The sequence below is a fragment of the Polypterus senegalus genome, chromosome 16 (assembly GCF_016835505.1).
Source record: "Polypterus senegalus isolate Bchr_013 chromosome 16, ASM1683550v1, whole genome shotgun sequence".
Taxonomy (NCBI): Eukaryota; Metazoa; Chordata; class Cladistia; order Polypteriformes; family Polypteridae; genus Polypterus; species Polypterus senegalus.
Window position 1 is genome coordinate 23,100,690 of NC_053169.1, and position 15,507 is coordinate 23,116,196.

The 15,507-nt window shown below is 38.1% G+C and overlaps 1 protein-coding gene across 1 annotated transcript in view; it reads right to left on the reverse strand.

Annotated features, from left to right (window-relative positions):
* LOC120516844 (fibulin-7) overlaps window positions 1-15,507 on the reverse strand; it is a 44,648-nt gene that overhangs the window by 12,076 nt on the left and 17,065 nt on the right. Inside the window, exons 4-5 of the mRNA XM_039738802.1 lie at window positions 12,643-12,768; window positions 1,117-1,254 (exon numbers count right to left, since the gene is read on the reverse strand). Of these exons, the coding sequence (XP_039594736.1) occupies window positions 1,117-1,254; window positions 12,643-12,768 (264 nt within the window). The remainder of the gene's footprint in view (window positions 1-1,116; window positions 1,255-12,642; window positions 12,769-15,507) is intronic.

A 15,507-nucleotide genomic window follows, 5' to 3' on the forward strand; every position in this document is an offset into this window, starting at 1 on the left:
TTGTGACATGGTGCATTATCCTGCTGGAAGTAGCCATCAGGGGATGGGTACATGGTGGTCATGAAGGGATGGACATGGTCAGAAACAATGCTCAGGTAGCCCGTGGCATTTAAACGATGCCCAATTGGCACTAAGGGGCCTAAAGTGTGCCAAGAAAACATCCCCCACACCATTACACCACCACCAGCAGCCTGCACAGTGGTAACAAGGCATGATGGATCCATGTTCTCATTCTGTTTACGCCAAATTCTGACTCTACCATTTGAATGTCTCAACAGAAATCGAAACTCATCAGACCAGGCAACATTTTTCCAGTCTTCAACTGTCAATTTTGGTGAGCTTGTGCAAATTGTAGCCTCTTTTTCCTATTTGTAGTAAGGATGAGTGGTACCCGGTGGGGTCTTCTGCTGTTGTAGCCCATCCGCCTCAAGGTTGTGCGTGTTGTGGCTTCACAAATGCTTTGCTGCATACCTCGGTTGTAATGAGTGGTTATTTCAGTCAAAGTTGCTCTTCTATCAGCTTGAATCAGTTGGCCCATTCTCCTCTGACCTCTAGCATCAACAAGGCATTTTCGCCCACAGGACTGCCGCATGCTGGATGTTTTTCCCTTTTCACACCATTCTTTGTAAACCCTAGAAATGGTTGTGCGTGAAAATCCCAGTAACTGAGCAGATTGTGAAATACTCAGACCGGCCCGTCTGGCACCAACAACCATGCCACGGTCAAAATTGCTTAAATCACCTTTCTTTCCCATTCTGACATTCAGTTTGGAGTTCAGGAGATTGTCTTGACCAGGACCACACCCCTAAATGCATTGAAGCAACTGCCATGTGATTGGTTGATTAGATAATTGCATTAATGAGAAATTGAACAGGTGTTCCTAATAATCCTTTAGGTGAGTATATATGATGAAGCTATGGGAAAAATATAAACTCAGAAGCTTTGTCATGGACTTATTCATACACAGCACATAACTAACCATTTTTGAGCTTGCAATTTCAATGGAGACAGTATTCATTGTTGAGTTAAGTAACCTATTTTTGAAAAGTATTGCCTTTGCTTTGAATATAGATTATTTTTCATTGACTTTTGTATCCAGTTTAGGAAGTTTTTTACCTTGACAGACACTGTTATCTGAGGTACCGCTCATGTGGAAACCAACATCACAGCTGCAGTGCTGAGTTCGAGCAATCTTAGCACAACGAGGCTTTCGACTAAAGGCAGGATCATTCATGATGCTCCATTCTGTGGGTGCTTTAAAAAAAAAGACAAAAAGATTTCCTCATCCATACAATTTGGAATTATACAGCAAAAAGTCAATTTATTATGTAATACCATACATGACTTTCATCTTGTTCTCTTGCTGAAAATGTATCAACAAAATGTTTTGATTTGGATGGAGCTATATGAAAGCTTCACTTCAACTACAACTCTAAAAAAAAATTGGTATTGAAAAAGTAACAATGGATTAGAGCTGCACATAACTTTTAATTAGTGACAAGTAAATAATTTAATAGTTTGACTATGTGGATCTATGCAAAGGGGATTTTAAGACATCATCTAAGTAAATTCCCCAAATTTATTAGGCAAGAGTGAAATTTAGTTCAATTTTTGAGTTACCAGGAAGGCCTGTTACATCACATATCTACACAAAGTATTTCAAACTGCTGTAACCTTACCATGGCTAAAGTGTACTTACTCAAGGACATCAATGAAATTAAAGGGAAGTGCATTTAAAACTGAAGCAAGGAAGCACTTCTATACGCAAAGAGTTGTGGGAATCTGAGCAAATTACCGAGACATGTAGTTGAAGTAGAAACCTCAAAAACTTTTAAGAATAATATGTATGAGATATTGGGGTAGTTTAGCTCTTTGCTGATGACTGAATGGTTTTCTCTCTTTTGTCAAATTTCTTATGTTCTTATGTTTAGGGGAAACTTTATTATTTATACTGCATCAGAAGTGTTACCTCTGCTAGGTAATAGTTGCAGTAGCTGTTGATGTTTGTTCTAACCAAACTTGAAATTAAAAAAACCAAATTAATTTGGATTATGGATTACAGTATAACATTTAATTAATTTTCCTCTCCTGCTATCTGTTATTCTTTATATGATACTGAAAGCAACCCATGCAATTCATTGTTTAGTGGAAATACATAGACAGATTAAATTAATGACATTTTTAAATTAGTTTTGTTTTTTATTTTTTGGATGAAATCTACAAATGTGTGAAAAAAACATGTTCTGGAGTTTGTGCAACTGGTTTTAAAGTAAATATTAGAAATATAATAGACCTCTTTCATTCATTTTACATTTTGATGCAACTGATAATAATCTGAAACTGACAGTGGAGATAAAGAATAAATCCTTTTCTCTGAGTCATAAAATTATTATGAAGTATTATAAAGATGTAACAGCCCTGAATTTCAGAACCCCATATGGCACTGGTACCTCCATTTACTCACTTTGTGAGATGCCATGACTCTCCCAAGCCAAGAATTTTGCCGATGACTGTGCCCAGTCTGGTAGAAGAAGCATTACTTCAATAAGGGAATCACAGAGACTAAATTCTTTAGCCAAAACGAGGTACACTTTTCCCTATGAAACTGCAGAATACATGGCAAAGGGTCTATAATCCAATCTGAGCTGACAGAGACTATGCCATCACACGGATGAAGGACAACATCCTTAAAGACTTGACATCATAAAACTGCTATACCTGTGCCAAGATAAATTAGAACTCTAAGTAGCTAGTAAACAGCCAGCTGAAGAGCTGCTTTTTTATTTCTAATAGTAACGGTGTAACAATCACTATATTAACTTAGTTATGTAAACTTCTACCATGTGCAAGCTTTTGACTAATTTTGGAAACAAAACAGTCTCAAGTTACTACCTAATAGTTTAGCTGTCTTTTACTGACAGCTGCACATTATAGCATCAGCAAACCAACTGTGACATCAGGCAAACGTTCCAAAAGTGAAACACCTAACAAAAAAAGCTACCAAAATCAAGAGACTCCACAAAACTCTAAACAAACAAAGAGCATTATCTTCTATGCTATGTTTTTTTGGCTTGCATCCCATCTTTTATATTGTCATATGTAAACAGTTTTCCTTTTTTCTATATTCTTTCTGTATATCAATAAATTGCATTACTCTGCACTACAGCAAATTTATTTCAGTTATCTTGATAAAAACTAAAAGTTGAGAATCCCCAATTACAGAGAAAGATAAGCAAAATAAATTGGGAGCTGGTGACTAGCTGTGACAAGCCACCATATGGATTCACCACTAGTGGTGGAAGGGTGTGATTAGGTGCAATGTCATTTGGGTGACAGGAAGTAGTAGGATGCACCATGGCATACTAGCTACCAGACTCTTAGCACGTGGAATGCAACTTCTCCGTTATGTAAGAAACTGGAATGCATGAAGCAGGTTGAAAAATACAAGATAAGATATAGTCAGTCTCAGATCATACCACTTCTTGATCAGTGGTGGTATCACTCCTACTCTGGTGTTGCTACATGGAAGAAACCCTGAACAGGTGTAGGAATACTCAGAGCTCCCTGCTGGGTGCTGTACATTTGGAATTTGGGCTGAAGAATTTAAGGGTCACTTCAAAACATCTTCAACTTGCTAAGGGGAAAATAGTCATTGTTTTATTTTTTTAATATGTATGCACTGAACAGCTTTTCAGAGTATTTGTTCTTTTTTACAGACTTAAAAATTCACCATTGCCTGACTCTTAGCCATACTAGTATATTTCATTGTTTACATGGTGAAGAATAGAGATACCTGGTGGAACATGATAGGGAAGAATGGTCTACCCTACCCGATTCTAGAGGTAAAATGTAACTGGATTTCTATACTAGTCATAAAATGTCCATCATGAACACTACATTTGAATACAAGGTTGCTCATAAATGTATAAAGTACCAAAGTGCCTTGGGTCAAAGGTCAATAATGGACTTTGTAATAGTATGATCTTTTCTGAAGTCACATTAACTGGACATTAGGAAAAACAGGCGTTAAGCTGTCAGCTGATCAAACTTTCATGGTAAACTGGATCAGATGGATAGAACACCTGATGGACAAACCTGCAAAACCCCCGAACAGGTAGTGAGAGTGTACTAGCAGAAGCCTCTTTTCAGAATGACTTTAACTTCCACCTCCAGATGAACTTCTTCTGTATCTATTGGGAGAGGTCAGGGACACAAGCATTTGTTCATGTAATGAAACTAGGTTTTCTGGGATTACTGTGAGATAAAAATCAGGCCAGGAGATAACAACATGAGACACAAACTGTAGTGAGGGCCAGGCCAGGCCAAATTAAAATTTCAAAAGAGGTACTCAGACAAAACAAACTGAAGGGGCAAACCAGATTCAGATTTCAAGAGCAGAAAAGAGATCAAAGCTGGAGCAAAACCTAGCACTTGACCTGCTTGAAAGAAAGCTAGCTACAGTAAAGTCTTTTGAAGTTTATCTAGCTGAGGGATAACTCACCCTGGACCTGCTGCCATATTTATAACTTCTGCTTATTTAACATATGACATTTACAGTCACTTGACACATAAACAAAATAACAGCTACAAATAAATCTTATTAGAAATCCCCAAATATACATTTTCCACAATGAAAATACTCTAAAATAATGTCTAATTTATATGGTTCAAGATCTAAATAATGAAGTCGCTTACAAGGAACTGTGATTGAAAGGTTGTTGGTGCCAATTACTGTGGCTAACTTAGGACCCAAAATTGTTACTTTTAAGGAAGATGACTTCTGTGAAATGTTAAGTAAAGGGTCTAGTAATATGGCTGAGAAGTACTAGCAGAACAAATATATTGCAGCTGTAACAAAGCCCTTTGTGTGGGTGAAGGGTGGGGACTCAATGGAGAATGCAGTCTCAAAGAGGTTCTGACACACCATTCAATGAGTCAAAAAGGGAAGGCAGGACATTACCCAGGTTGTTCTCAGAAGAGTGAATCGATCTTAACTGGGGATATCATTAAGAGATAGAAACTTTGAGAAATTCCAAAACACGGTAAACATGCCCTCCTCACAGAAGACAACACAAGAAGCATTGGTTGGAGCAGTGTCCATCTCCGTGATTGAGGTCACTGTGATTATTAAAAAGCACATCAGTGGCATGGGAGAGCAGTGGCAGAGTGTTCAGAAGAATCAATGAGCATTGCACACTGCGAAGCACACATTTTATCTCTTCTCCTAGTCACAATTTTGCCAAGGTTTGGAGGGTGTGAAGTAAATATGTCATACTTTATTGAACCTTTAGGCTTTGCACAAGGTAAAAATATTTTACAGTGTGTATTTTTTCTTTGGTCAAATTTTTATATTATCAGGTTTTACTGATCAAATTATTTAACTGCCTTTTTCAAATACACACCCTGTAAGCTTGTAGACAAACTCACCCCTTACAAATATGGGGCATGTTTTAAAAAAGGATCAAATTGTAATATCGCCGTTCTTTCTCAAGAGTCTATGTGCAGGTCATGTTGTGAATTATTATTGTAAAGCACTTTGGCCGCAGCATTACTATGTTGTTTTAAATGTGCTATATAAATAAATTGACATTGACAACCAACTTGTTATAAAAAGCATTGCAAGACATTCTTGAAATGGGATTTACAAATTCATAGTGTTTGATTTCCCCTGTGGCTCTTTTTCTTATTTTTAACAAAGAGGCTTGGCATTCTCTCACCTTAACTAACAGTAAAGCCTGTTTCTGCTACAAGGGTATCTAGTATGACAACCCAAAGGTGATATCTCTGCTCTATGCAGATGATGTTTTCCTCTTGGCCTTATTGGATTGTGATCTTGGATGCATGCTGTAACAGTGATGCAGTTGCAATGAGGTCATGGTCATTCACCACAAAATTGTGGATTGTTCCCTTTAAGGGGTGGGCAGGTGCGCCAAGTGCATCAAGTACTTCAAGGCGTTGTTCAAGAGTTGGGTTAAAGATGAATGTAAATTTAACCAATTAATCAGTGCAGCAGGAGTAATATTTATGGATGCTATACCTTACTGTGGGGGTGATGTGGCAGCTAGGTTTGTAGATGATTTAACAGTTTACATTTTCATCCTTACCTGCAGTCATACCTTGTAATCCGATGGATTCCTCTACTCTGTTATGATAAATAAATAAATAATTTAAACTAGTCTGTAAACTAGTTGGTAACAGGTGGTCATATTTTGCACTTTTACCTTCTGGACATTGGTATCTGTTTCACATACTTCATTGTAAAATTCTACTCAGTTTCCTATTGCATTCGCCTTAAGGTCTGGTTGTAATTTAACACATTTCCTCTGCATCCTAAATTTCATTTAAGATAGTCACTTGGGTTAGATCTTTCAACACAAAAGAAAACATCTTTGAACTGTTTTATCCTTTCAAATGTCCTAATTTAACAATGACTGGAAAACCACAATACACAGTGCGATCATAAGGTAATCATTATGAATGTAACTTTGCTAAGAAAAGTTTCTGTACTTAAAATGAACTCAAAGTTGAGTTTATGAACAAAGATATTCAAATGTGACCAAGTCCTACTTTTACACACTTCTTTCAGTAACGCCAAATCAGTGTGTGCATTTAATGTAAGGTCACTCCTGAAATGTTATATATTTTAATAAAACATTGTATTTTATTGATATAGTATGATTGTCATTAATAGTATACTGTAAGTAGAACATCATTTGATAGTGCATGAGACAAGCTAATTTGCTTTATTACTGTGTACAGTATGCCTGATATAGTAAAGAAGCAATAAATAGTGACTCTATAGGGTAAAATACATAATTCGCTTGGTATAGGAGATCAAAAGTTTGTCCAAGTGTTCTTGCGGCTTTATATACATTCAGCCAAAGGATGTGAGAGCCCAGAGCTGTGAATTTGCATTAGATTGGGCTTTTTTATAATGGGAGACTAAACTCTGCATGCAACACCTACAGCAAAAATAAAATTGGTCACTTAATTGTTTACATGCTACAGGATTCCAAACAATTAAAGAAAGAATGTAGAAAAACATACTAACATACTCAAGGCAAAGTACACACATCAGCAAGGAAGAGAGGATTGAAGAGATGATTTGAATGCTCACCGTGTTTAATCAAAACCTGGAATACTCAAGAATCCTTACAGTTCAGGTTTCTTCTTTTAAGCAAGTAAAACTTTTGATCATATCAACTCTCATATCAACTAGTAAAATTATTTTGGCTGGATTATATGGATATATTATGTAATGTAGATTCTTATATTTGATCATTGATAATAATTCATATTATTTGCTTGAAAAGTGCTAGATGTCTGGTGTACAGTTAATTAAAGCTTCTAATTAAATATAGCAGACCTTTGGGTAAATCACTAGAAACCCAGAGGCAGAAACACAGTAAGTAATTTAACTTGTCATAATTTAGAGTTAAACTGCTAAATTAGTTTAGATGACACGGAATCTGCAGCAAACAGGAGTGAAGGTTTTTAATTTTGTACTTTCTACTATGGTTCATTTCATTAATGTCAAGATAATAGCAAGTATTCTGCCCTATTTATTAAACTGATTACCACAGCCAAAAAGTTAAGCCATTGTCTTAATGTAGACAGAGTTAGAAAACAACTAATTGGGAATGACACACTGTGCTTTGTGTGCTAGGTTGCTTTTAATACACCTGGCTTACACTCACAGACCATATAAAAAGTATTCACTACTCTTGGACTTTTATTTTATAAAACTGAATCACAGTGTATTTAATTAGTTGTTTTTGATATTGATAATCAGAAAAAAACGCCAATGTCAAAGTGAAAACAAATATCCACAAACCGATATAAATTCACTACAATTATTAAGCACAAAATCATTGATTGCCTTAGTATTCACTCCTTAACTGTGACACTCAGAAATAATCACTGGTGAAGCAAATGGTTACAGCAAATTGAGACCACCTGTTTGCAGTCAAGGTGTTCCAAGTGGTTGTAGTATAAAGCCAGTTTTATCTGGGAGTGCCAACTTCTAGTGAGTTGGTTTGCAGGCAAAAACTAGAGCAGAATGATTAAGAAACACCCCCAACAACTCCATTAAAAGTTACTGAAAAGTCCCAGCCTGGGCATGAATGCAAAAAAAAAAAAATTGCAAGTCAGTTATTTAAAACTGCAAATAATATGGCACAGCTCTAAGTCTGCCTAGAGCAGGCCATCTTTAAAAACCGAGAAAGCATTTGAAGAGGGTGCTAGTAAGAGAGGCCACTATGAGATGTACAACAGCTCTGAAGGAGTTACACGTTTATGTGGCTAAAATGGCAGAAACTGTGTATACAACAGCTTTTGCCTGGGTGCCTCACCAGTCACAGCTTCATGGAAGAATGCTAAAGAGAAAGTAACCGTTGAAAAAGTCTAATATTACATTTCAGCTAAAGGTAAGAAGAAGGCATGATGGGCCCTCTGGGATCAAACGAAAAAAAGATTCTGTGTTCTGATGAGACCACAGAACAAAGGAGCTTTCATAAGGTTTAAATGACTGCCACAGCTTAATGAGGCTGAGCCTAGGTAAACGGACATACAGAAGATACTACCCCTTTCTGCCTGTGCCTAAGAAATTAGAAATGTGATCATTGAAAGTCCCATGTGAAGAATTATAACACAACTGCACTGTTTGGTGGGCTTCCTTCAGCTGTTTGTACGTGGAAGTTAAGCCTGCATTTTAAAATGAAGTGACATATATCCTTTCTTTAGCAACATATTTTTTGTTAATGTTTCTGATGTTGTTACTGGGAACGAACACATTGAATGTAATATGTTTGCAACTTAGCTTCACCCAGTCATTTAAGTAGTACTAGCCGAAGCCCACCGTAGCATACGGCGGTGTAAGAATAAGAACGGAAAACAGTAAGAAAGGAATTCAGTATAACAAAGGCTTAGGAAACCACTGTTGCAGTATAACGAAAATAGCAAGGAGCGAAACCAGTGCCAATGGTCGAGAGAGTACCTTCCTGTAGCAGGCTACGGAAAACATAGACATATATAGATAGATGCCGGATTCACTTTGTTGCCCAGTCGACACGATAAGTCAGCGCGTCCGCACTATTGCGAGTGGTAAAAGTGCCATTTAAACTAATACAGGTAAACGTGGAAACTGGGTTTTCTGATGAAAAAACAATAACGTTTTAAACAGTATCGTTTACATACAACAGATTTTGGCAAATCGTTTACATGCAATTATTTATATCCATTTATACACTAATAATGGCAATTATTAAATAATTATTATTATTATTAAATAATTCCTCCTGTATAAGTAACATTTCTCAGACTGCTTTCTTCCATCTCCGAAACATTTCTAGACTTCGTCCTGTTCTTACGCAACACAGTACTAAAATATTGGTTAATGCCCGAGTCACCTCATGTATAAATTACTGTAATGCTATTCTATCTGTCATCCTACAAAAACGTATCCATAAACACAATTTATTCAAAATTCTGCTGCCAGGATAATAACCTGCTGTTCTAAATCCACTAAACATACTACACCTATTCTCTGTCAACTTCACTGGCTCCCTGTTAACTACAGAATACAATACAAAATACCGCTCTTAACATTTAAAGCTCTCCACAACCTCACTGATCTCCTACAGAATGACACTCCTCTCTCTTACTCAGATTCTCATCTGTAGCTGTACTTTCTGTACCACACATCAAACTCTGTGCTATGGGAGCTTGAGCGTCTCTCATAGTGCTCCACAACTCGGGAATTCTCTTCTCTCTCATATACATCAGCTCGATTCAATAACACATTTTAAAACTGTCCTCAAAACTTATCTTTTCAAACTGGCATACCAATTGCGAATTTTGCACTGTTACTGCCAGTTATCTTTGTTTGTTTGCTAATTATTGCTGTTTGATTTAGCCTTCTCTTTAGCCTCGAGAGCGACGGTGGACGTGGAAGGAGGATTAGAGATGGCTTGCGTGGCTCTGTCGTGCGTTCCCCATGACGCGAGAGGAGGGTTAGAGTGGGCGGGCAGAGCTCTGTTGTGCGTACCCCATGATCGGGCGACTTGGTTGATATAGAAAAGCAGCCGGTATTAAAAAGAACAATGAGAAGTCAACCTGGCTCTGAGGTTCATATGGACTGTAGCAGAGACGAAAGCGACTGAGGCTGTGTTTGTTGAGGTGTTGCGTGCGGGCACATGAGCAGGCAGTACGCATGCCTCAAGAGCAAGAATGGACGCAGCAGAAGAGTTAGAGTTGGCAGGTGGGGCTCTGTCGTGCGTATTCCATGATGAGGGAGGAGGGTTAAAGTTGGCGGGTGGGGCTTTGTCGTGCATATCCCATGGTCATAGAGTTGGTGGGCGGGGCTCTGCGGTTTGGCGGGCATGGCTCTCTGTCTTGCGTGCCCTTAGTGAATTATATATATAGATGGTATACACAACAGCAACAGATTTGACCTGGGGCCAAATATTTACACAACTCTGCCGTAACAAAGACTCCCCTTCATACACACATACATATACACAAATGTCTTACACACATTTACAGACACACAAACATTAGCTGGATAATAAGAATTACTGAAGAGTAATATTTAATAGAAAAATCAAATTAACTCAAATAGCCAACTGTCACTCACTCCTGATACTTTATAGCTCGAAATCTCACCCTCCTTTTTTAATTTGTTGCAACTTTACGGCTACTTCCTGTGACCACCAGGGGGTGCCATAGAAAACCCAATCCAGGGAATCAGTAAAGCATCATATGTTAAACTAATAAAAAAAATGGGTTTTAGAGGTTTTATTCAACAAAGAACTTTCCAGTGATGAACTCGCCAGATATAACCCACAAAATACAATAAATAATACAATTCTTCTTCCTTCTCTCCTCTGCTGAGCAACACCTTTTACGTCGGGCTCAAGAATGCTTCCGATACCACACCATGTCTTATGGGAAGCACTTCCGGACCATAAAGAAAGTAGGGAGGTCCTCCCCCAACTGTGCCCTTTAACCCAGGGACTCTGACAGGGCTGCACTTCTGGACTCCAATCCTCACCATCCCTGTGTGCGTTCCAACATGAAGAAACAGAATAAAAAACCCATTCATCCAATTCCCAAACCCCCTTCATGCTGAGCCGAATCATGGGGAACCTGGAGTCAATCCCCATAAGCATAGGGCGCAAAGCAGGAACTTTCCCTAAACATGGAGCCAGTCCACCACATGGGTGAACACACACACAAGGGCTGAATCCATGTGTCTTTGTACTGTAGGAGGAAATTGGAGCACCCAATGGGAAAACATGCAAAGTCTACACAGGGAAGACCCAGGCTATGAATCCTGGTCTCCTTTAGTGTAAAGCTGCAGAACTACCACTGCACCATCCCAGACTAAGAAACCAATTACCAAAATCTTATACACAAAGCACAGACAAAGTCAGAAGAAAGAAAACAAAATCATAACACTAAAGTCTTTTTGGTGGACTTTAGTGTTAGGAAAGTCTTAACTTTCTCTAATTGCTTGTAAAGCAAGGAAGTATGTTATACAAAAGGTCATTGGATTGGTACTTCTTATAAGTGGCTATGTGAATAGTAACAATATGGCCGCAGTAATGGAAAACAAGCTCAAAATAATGGCATGCTGAAGACAACAAGCAAAGATAAAAAAAAATCAAAATTCAAAATTGGGAGTAAAAAATTAACAAAACTTCATATGGTGAGCAAATGTAAGTCCAGAAAAGTAGATTGTGATTACAGAGTTTTATTTTTAGAGAAGCTGAATTCTTTTTTAAAATGTACATGTAAGCTGTTGATTGGCAACATTAAATCTCCATAATTGTGGACGTGTCACTATTTGCATGCATCCTGTAATTCAAGTGTGTCCATTTTCTGGCTAACTTCCTTTCTTGTTTTTGTTGCTAGTAAGATCAGATTCAGTATATTTATTTATAAAACTGAATAGAGAGATATCAATCAATCCCTCAATACATCTTTCAATCCTTCCATTTTATAACTCAATTATTGGTAACACTTTAGTTTAGGTAATAAAGTATCTATCTATCTATCTATCTATCTATCTATCTATCTATCTATCTATCTATCTATCTATCTATCTATCTATCTATCTATCTATCTACTGCAAGAATGCAACTATTACTCATTTACTGTTATGTAACAAAGCCTTAACAATCACTTATTTGTAACATTTACAAAGCATCAGTTAAGTGTTTATTCATCTCTGTAATGTGACCTACTAATAAAATGTCACTTTAAAGTGGTCTGAGGTGGCTTAATTGAGACTCATTTCTCTTGATCTGTGAATCCTGCATATTAAAAAGTCCTTTTACCGTCATGTCAAGAGAGATGAATAACCGATCTACTGATGTATTATAGGTGTTTTAAAAATTCAAAGAAGTCTTTGTTAAGGTTGCATAAGAGTAAATGAGTAACAGATGCATTTTTCAGTACCTAAACTAAAGTGTTATACCCACTTATTGCCAATACAAATTATTTTCTCCATCAGGCTTTTATGTAATATAGTTAATTACAAATAAACACAATTACTTTACAGAGCATTTGGAGTACACTGTTTACAGTACATTTACCATGAAATACTTTGTGAACAAAATGAAAAAAATGAAGGTTACAGACCTGTCTGGGTCTGCTGCTCACAGTTAGTTCCACTCCAGTTTTGTAAACACATACATTTGTAGTAGCTAAAACCTTCAACACATGTTCCACCGTTTTGGCATGGATTACTGGAACAAGCACTGATATCTGCAAAAATCAGAAAAATGAAGATACTTTTAAAAAAAACAAGCCAGTTTTGCAAAGTACAAATTATATATATATATTAATGGAGGACAAAGATCAATGTAATAAACTAAATTAAATGGGAAGGTGTAATTATACATAAGGTAAGTAAGGCACAATAACTTTCTTATAAAAATTAGAAAACACAAACGATACAGTGTGATGAATATTGTGAAACATGGGAAAGAATGCAAGTAAAAGCTACATATACTTTATGGTTTCCAAGACAAAACTCATGCCAAATCCCACAAACAGATTTAACCTAGAAACTCTACTAATATTCACTTCACATTTTCCTTTACTTTAAATAATGATCTTTTATAGCCTATACAGGAGTGCCTGGTTGACAAGTGAGTTTTAGTGGCCTGGAAATGAAATGGGCAAGAGTATCAATGCTAATAACAGTGAAAGGAAAATGATAGCCAAGATGATAATATGAAGCCCATAACTGTATAATGTGGGGTCAAGCTGCCCATTTAAGATAGAAATGGTATGGACTGGTATGAGACCAATATTCTAATCCTAAAATGTGTGTGAGAAACTCCCAATCCTGAAAAATACTTTGTAGGTGCCTCGAAGGCTTTTAAATTTAAGGTCTAAGGCATTCAAATACCTCAGGAGTCAAAAGAGGAAATAATACCCTGGTGTCCCTGTATCCATACAGAGATATCTTCTAATAATGGCAGTAATTCCAGGGCTTAGCCAGAAGTGACCCCAGTAGGGGCCAGAGGGTCAATTGAATTTGCACTAGGGAGTAGAGTGTATGGAATGAGGCTGAACGGCAGACGGGATTGAGATCATGAGAGGCAGGGAGTAAAACAGCAGGTGAGAAAGGAGAGCTTTGGTGGCACATAGGATGTGGGCAAGTGAGTAGGCCATTACACCCAACAAACAGAACAACTACCTGTTATGGAAAGTCCAGCAATACAGCAAAACCTTTTGTTTCTGTCTTACATTTTGTGCTCTCCCTCTGTATCCCTCCCTTATTGCATTATTCCAGGAGTGAACATTAACCAAAAGAATGCTTCTAGTTTGAATAGCTTAACTTTGTAACACAACAGTGATAGCTACTTGAACAACAAATCTAAAGAGCATTTTGTAAACTGACCAGAGCAGTGTAATTTTGTAATTCAAGTTTCTTTACTTGTAAATTTCAAATGATAATATTCATGTGTTTGTGGAATGTTGTAATACACAGTGTCACGCATGCACGTCTGATGATCTCCTCAGGGGCTCGATGAGGTATGTGATAACTTGTTGAAGCAAGAAGGGGCGCTGTTGCTGACATTCTCTTCTCCTTCTCTCCAAACACCTCCCCGAAACTGCCCAATGAGGGCACTTAGCCCTGCCCCTTCCAGTTTGTGAAATATAAGAAGCCTGGCTGCCAAGGAGAGGGCCTCTGTTGCAAACAGTGTCCCGACAGACAGAGCTCCAGTTAATTGCACCCAATTGTATGGCAAAGACCCAAATACTTTTGTTATTATTTGCCCAAGGGGCTGTTAGTACAGATGCCAAGAGGCGTGTTTTTGTTAGACTTCATTCAGTGAAATGGGACAAACCAGTTGGTGTCCCAACTATTCATCTTTTCCATAATCTGTCATTCCTGCACCTGTTACAACAGATAAAAGTGTGTTAGCTTGAATAAATAATCACAATAAATTGATACACTTTATCAATTATACTGTAACTAGCCAACCCGCGCCGTACCATACGCTGCATAATCAGGCCGGTTTTTTAATGATTTTTATGCACAGGGAGAAAATTAACATTTGAAAAATCAGTAATGTAATAAATCACCAAGAAAAGCAACATTGTAACAATGCACGGAATGAACCAACACACAATCGTCCGTGACTGAAAACTGGCGGACCGCAATCGCGCCTTCTCTTGCCAGACGGAGGGATGGGGGTACACGGCGCGGAGTGTGGAACGGGAGGAGAGGAGAAGGACGTCCATTCAGCTCCCTCCGTCATGCTAGTCTGCTGAATTCTCGTTCAGTATGTACTGCCCGCTCATGTGCCCACCTCCAACTCGTCACTTGAGTCGTTGGCTGCTTTTCTATATATAATCCACCAAGACACCCAACCACAGTAGTAGCGAGGTGGGAGGGGGGTGTGCACAAAGGGTAGGGACGCAACCAGTGGGAGCGTATGAGTCGCACTTAGTGGGAATTCCACGGTTTGCAGCCCGAATGGGGTTCAACGGCTTACCCACACCTCTCTGATCCGGGTGGACACACGCTCAGTCTCATGCATAATTATTTATTAAATGCAAAACACTTCTGGAAAGACACGGTAAGTGAATGAAAAGATGGAACTCTGGAGAGAGCAAAATACAACACAATAGTGAACCCGCGGCATAACAAACGCTGCATAATTATTTATTGATGGTTGAACACTTCTGGAAAGACACAGTTGTCTAAAAAGGGAGGGTTTGAGGATACAACAGAAAGTGAATGAAAAGATGGAACTCTGGAGAGAGCAACATATAATTGTCCGTGAGTTAAGAAGACGCATGTTTGTCGCGGATGCGAATTGCTGTATGTAGTGTGTAAAACAGTTTGCTATGGTGCACGCGGTCGTGCGTCGTAACCGTAAACTCGTATTTTAAAGACTGCTTACTTCATTGTGTTTTAACCTCAGTTGTAAAGGATTGTTTTAAGGATCCCATGGGATACCCCTCACAAACTGTTTTACACGCTGC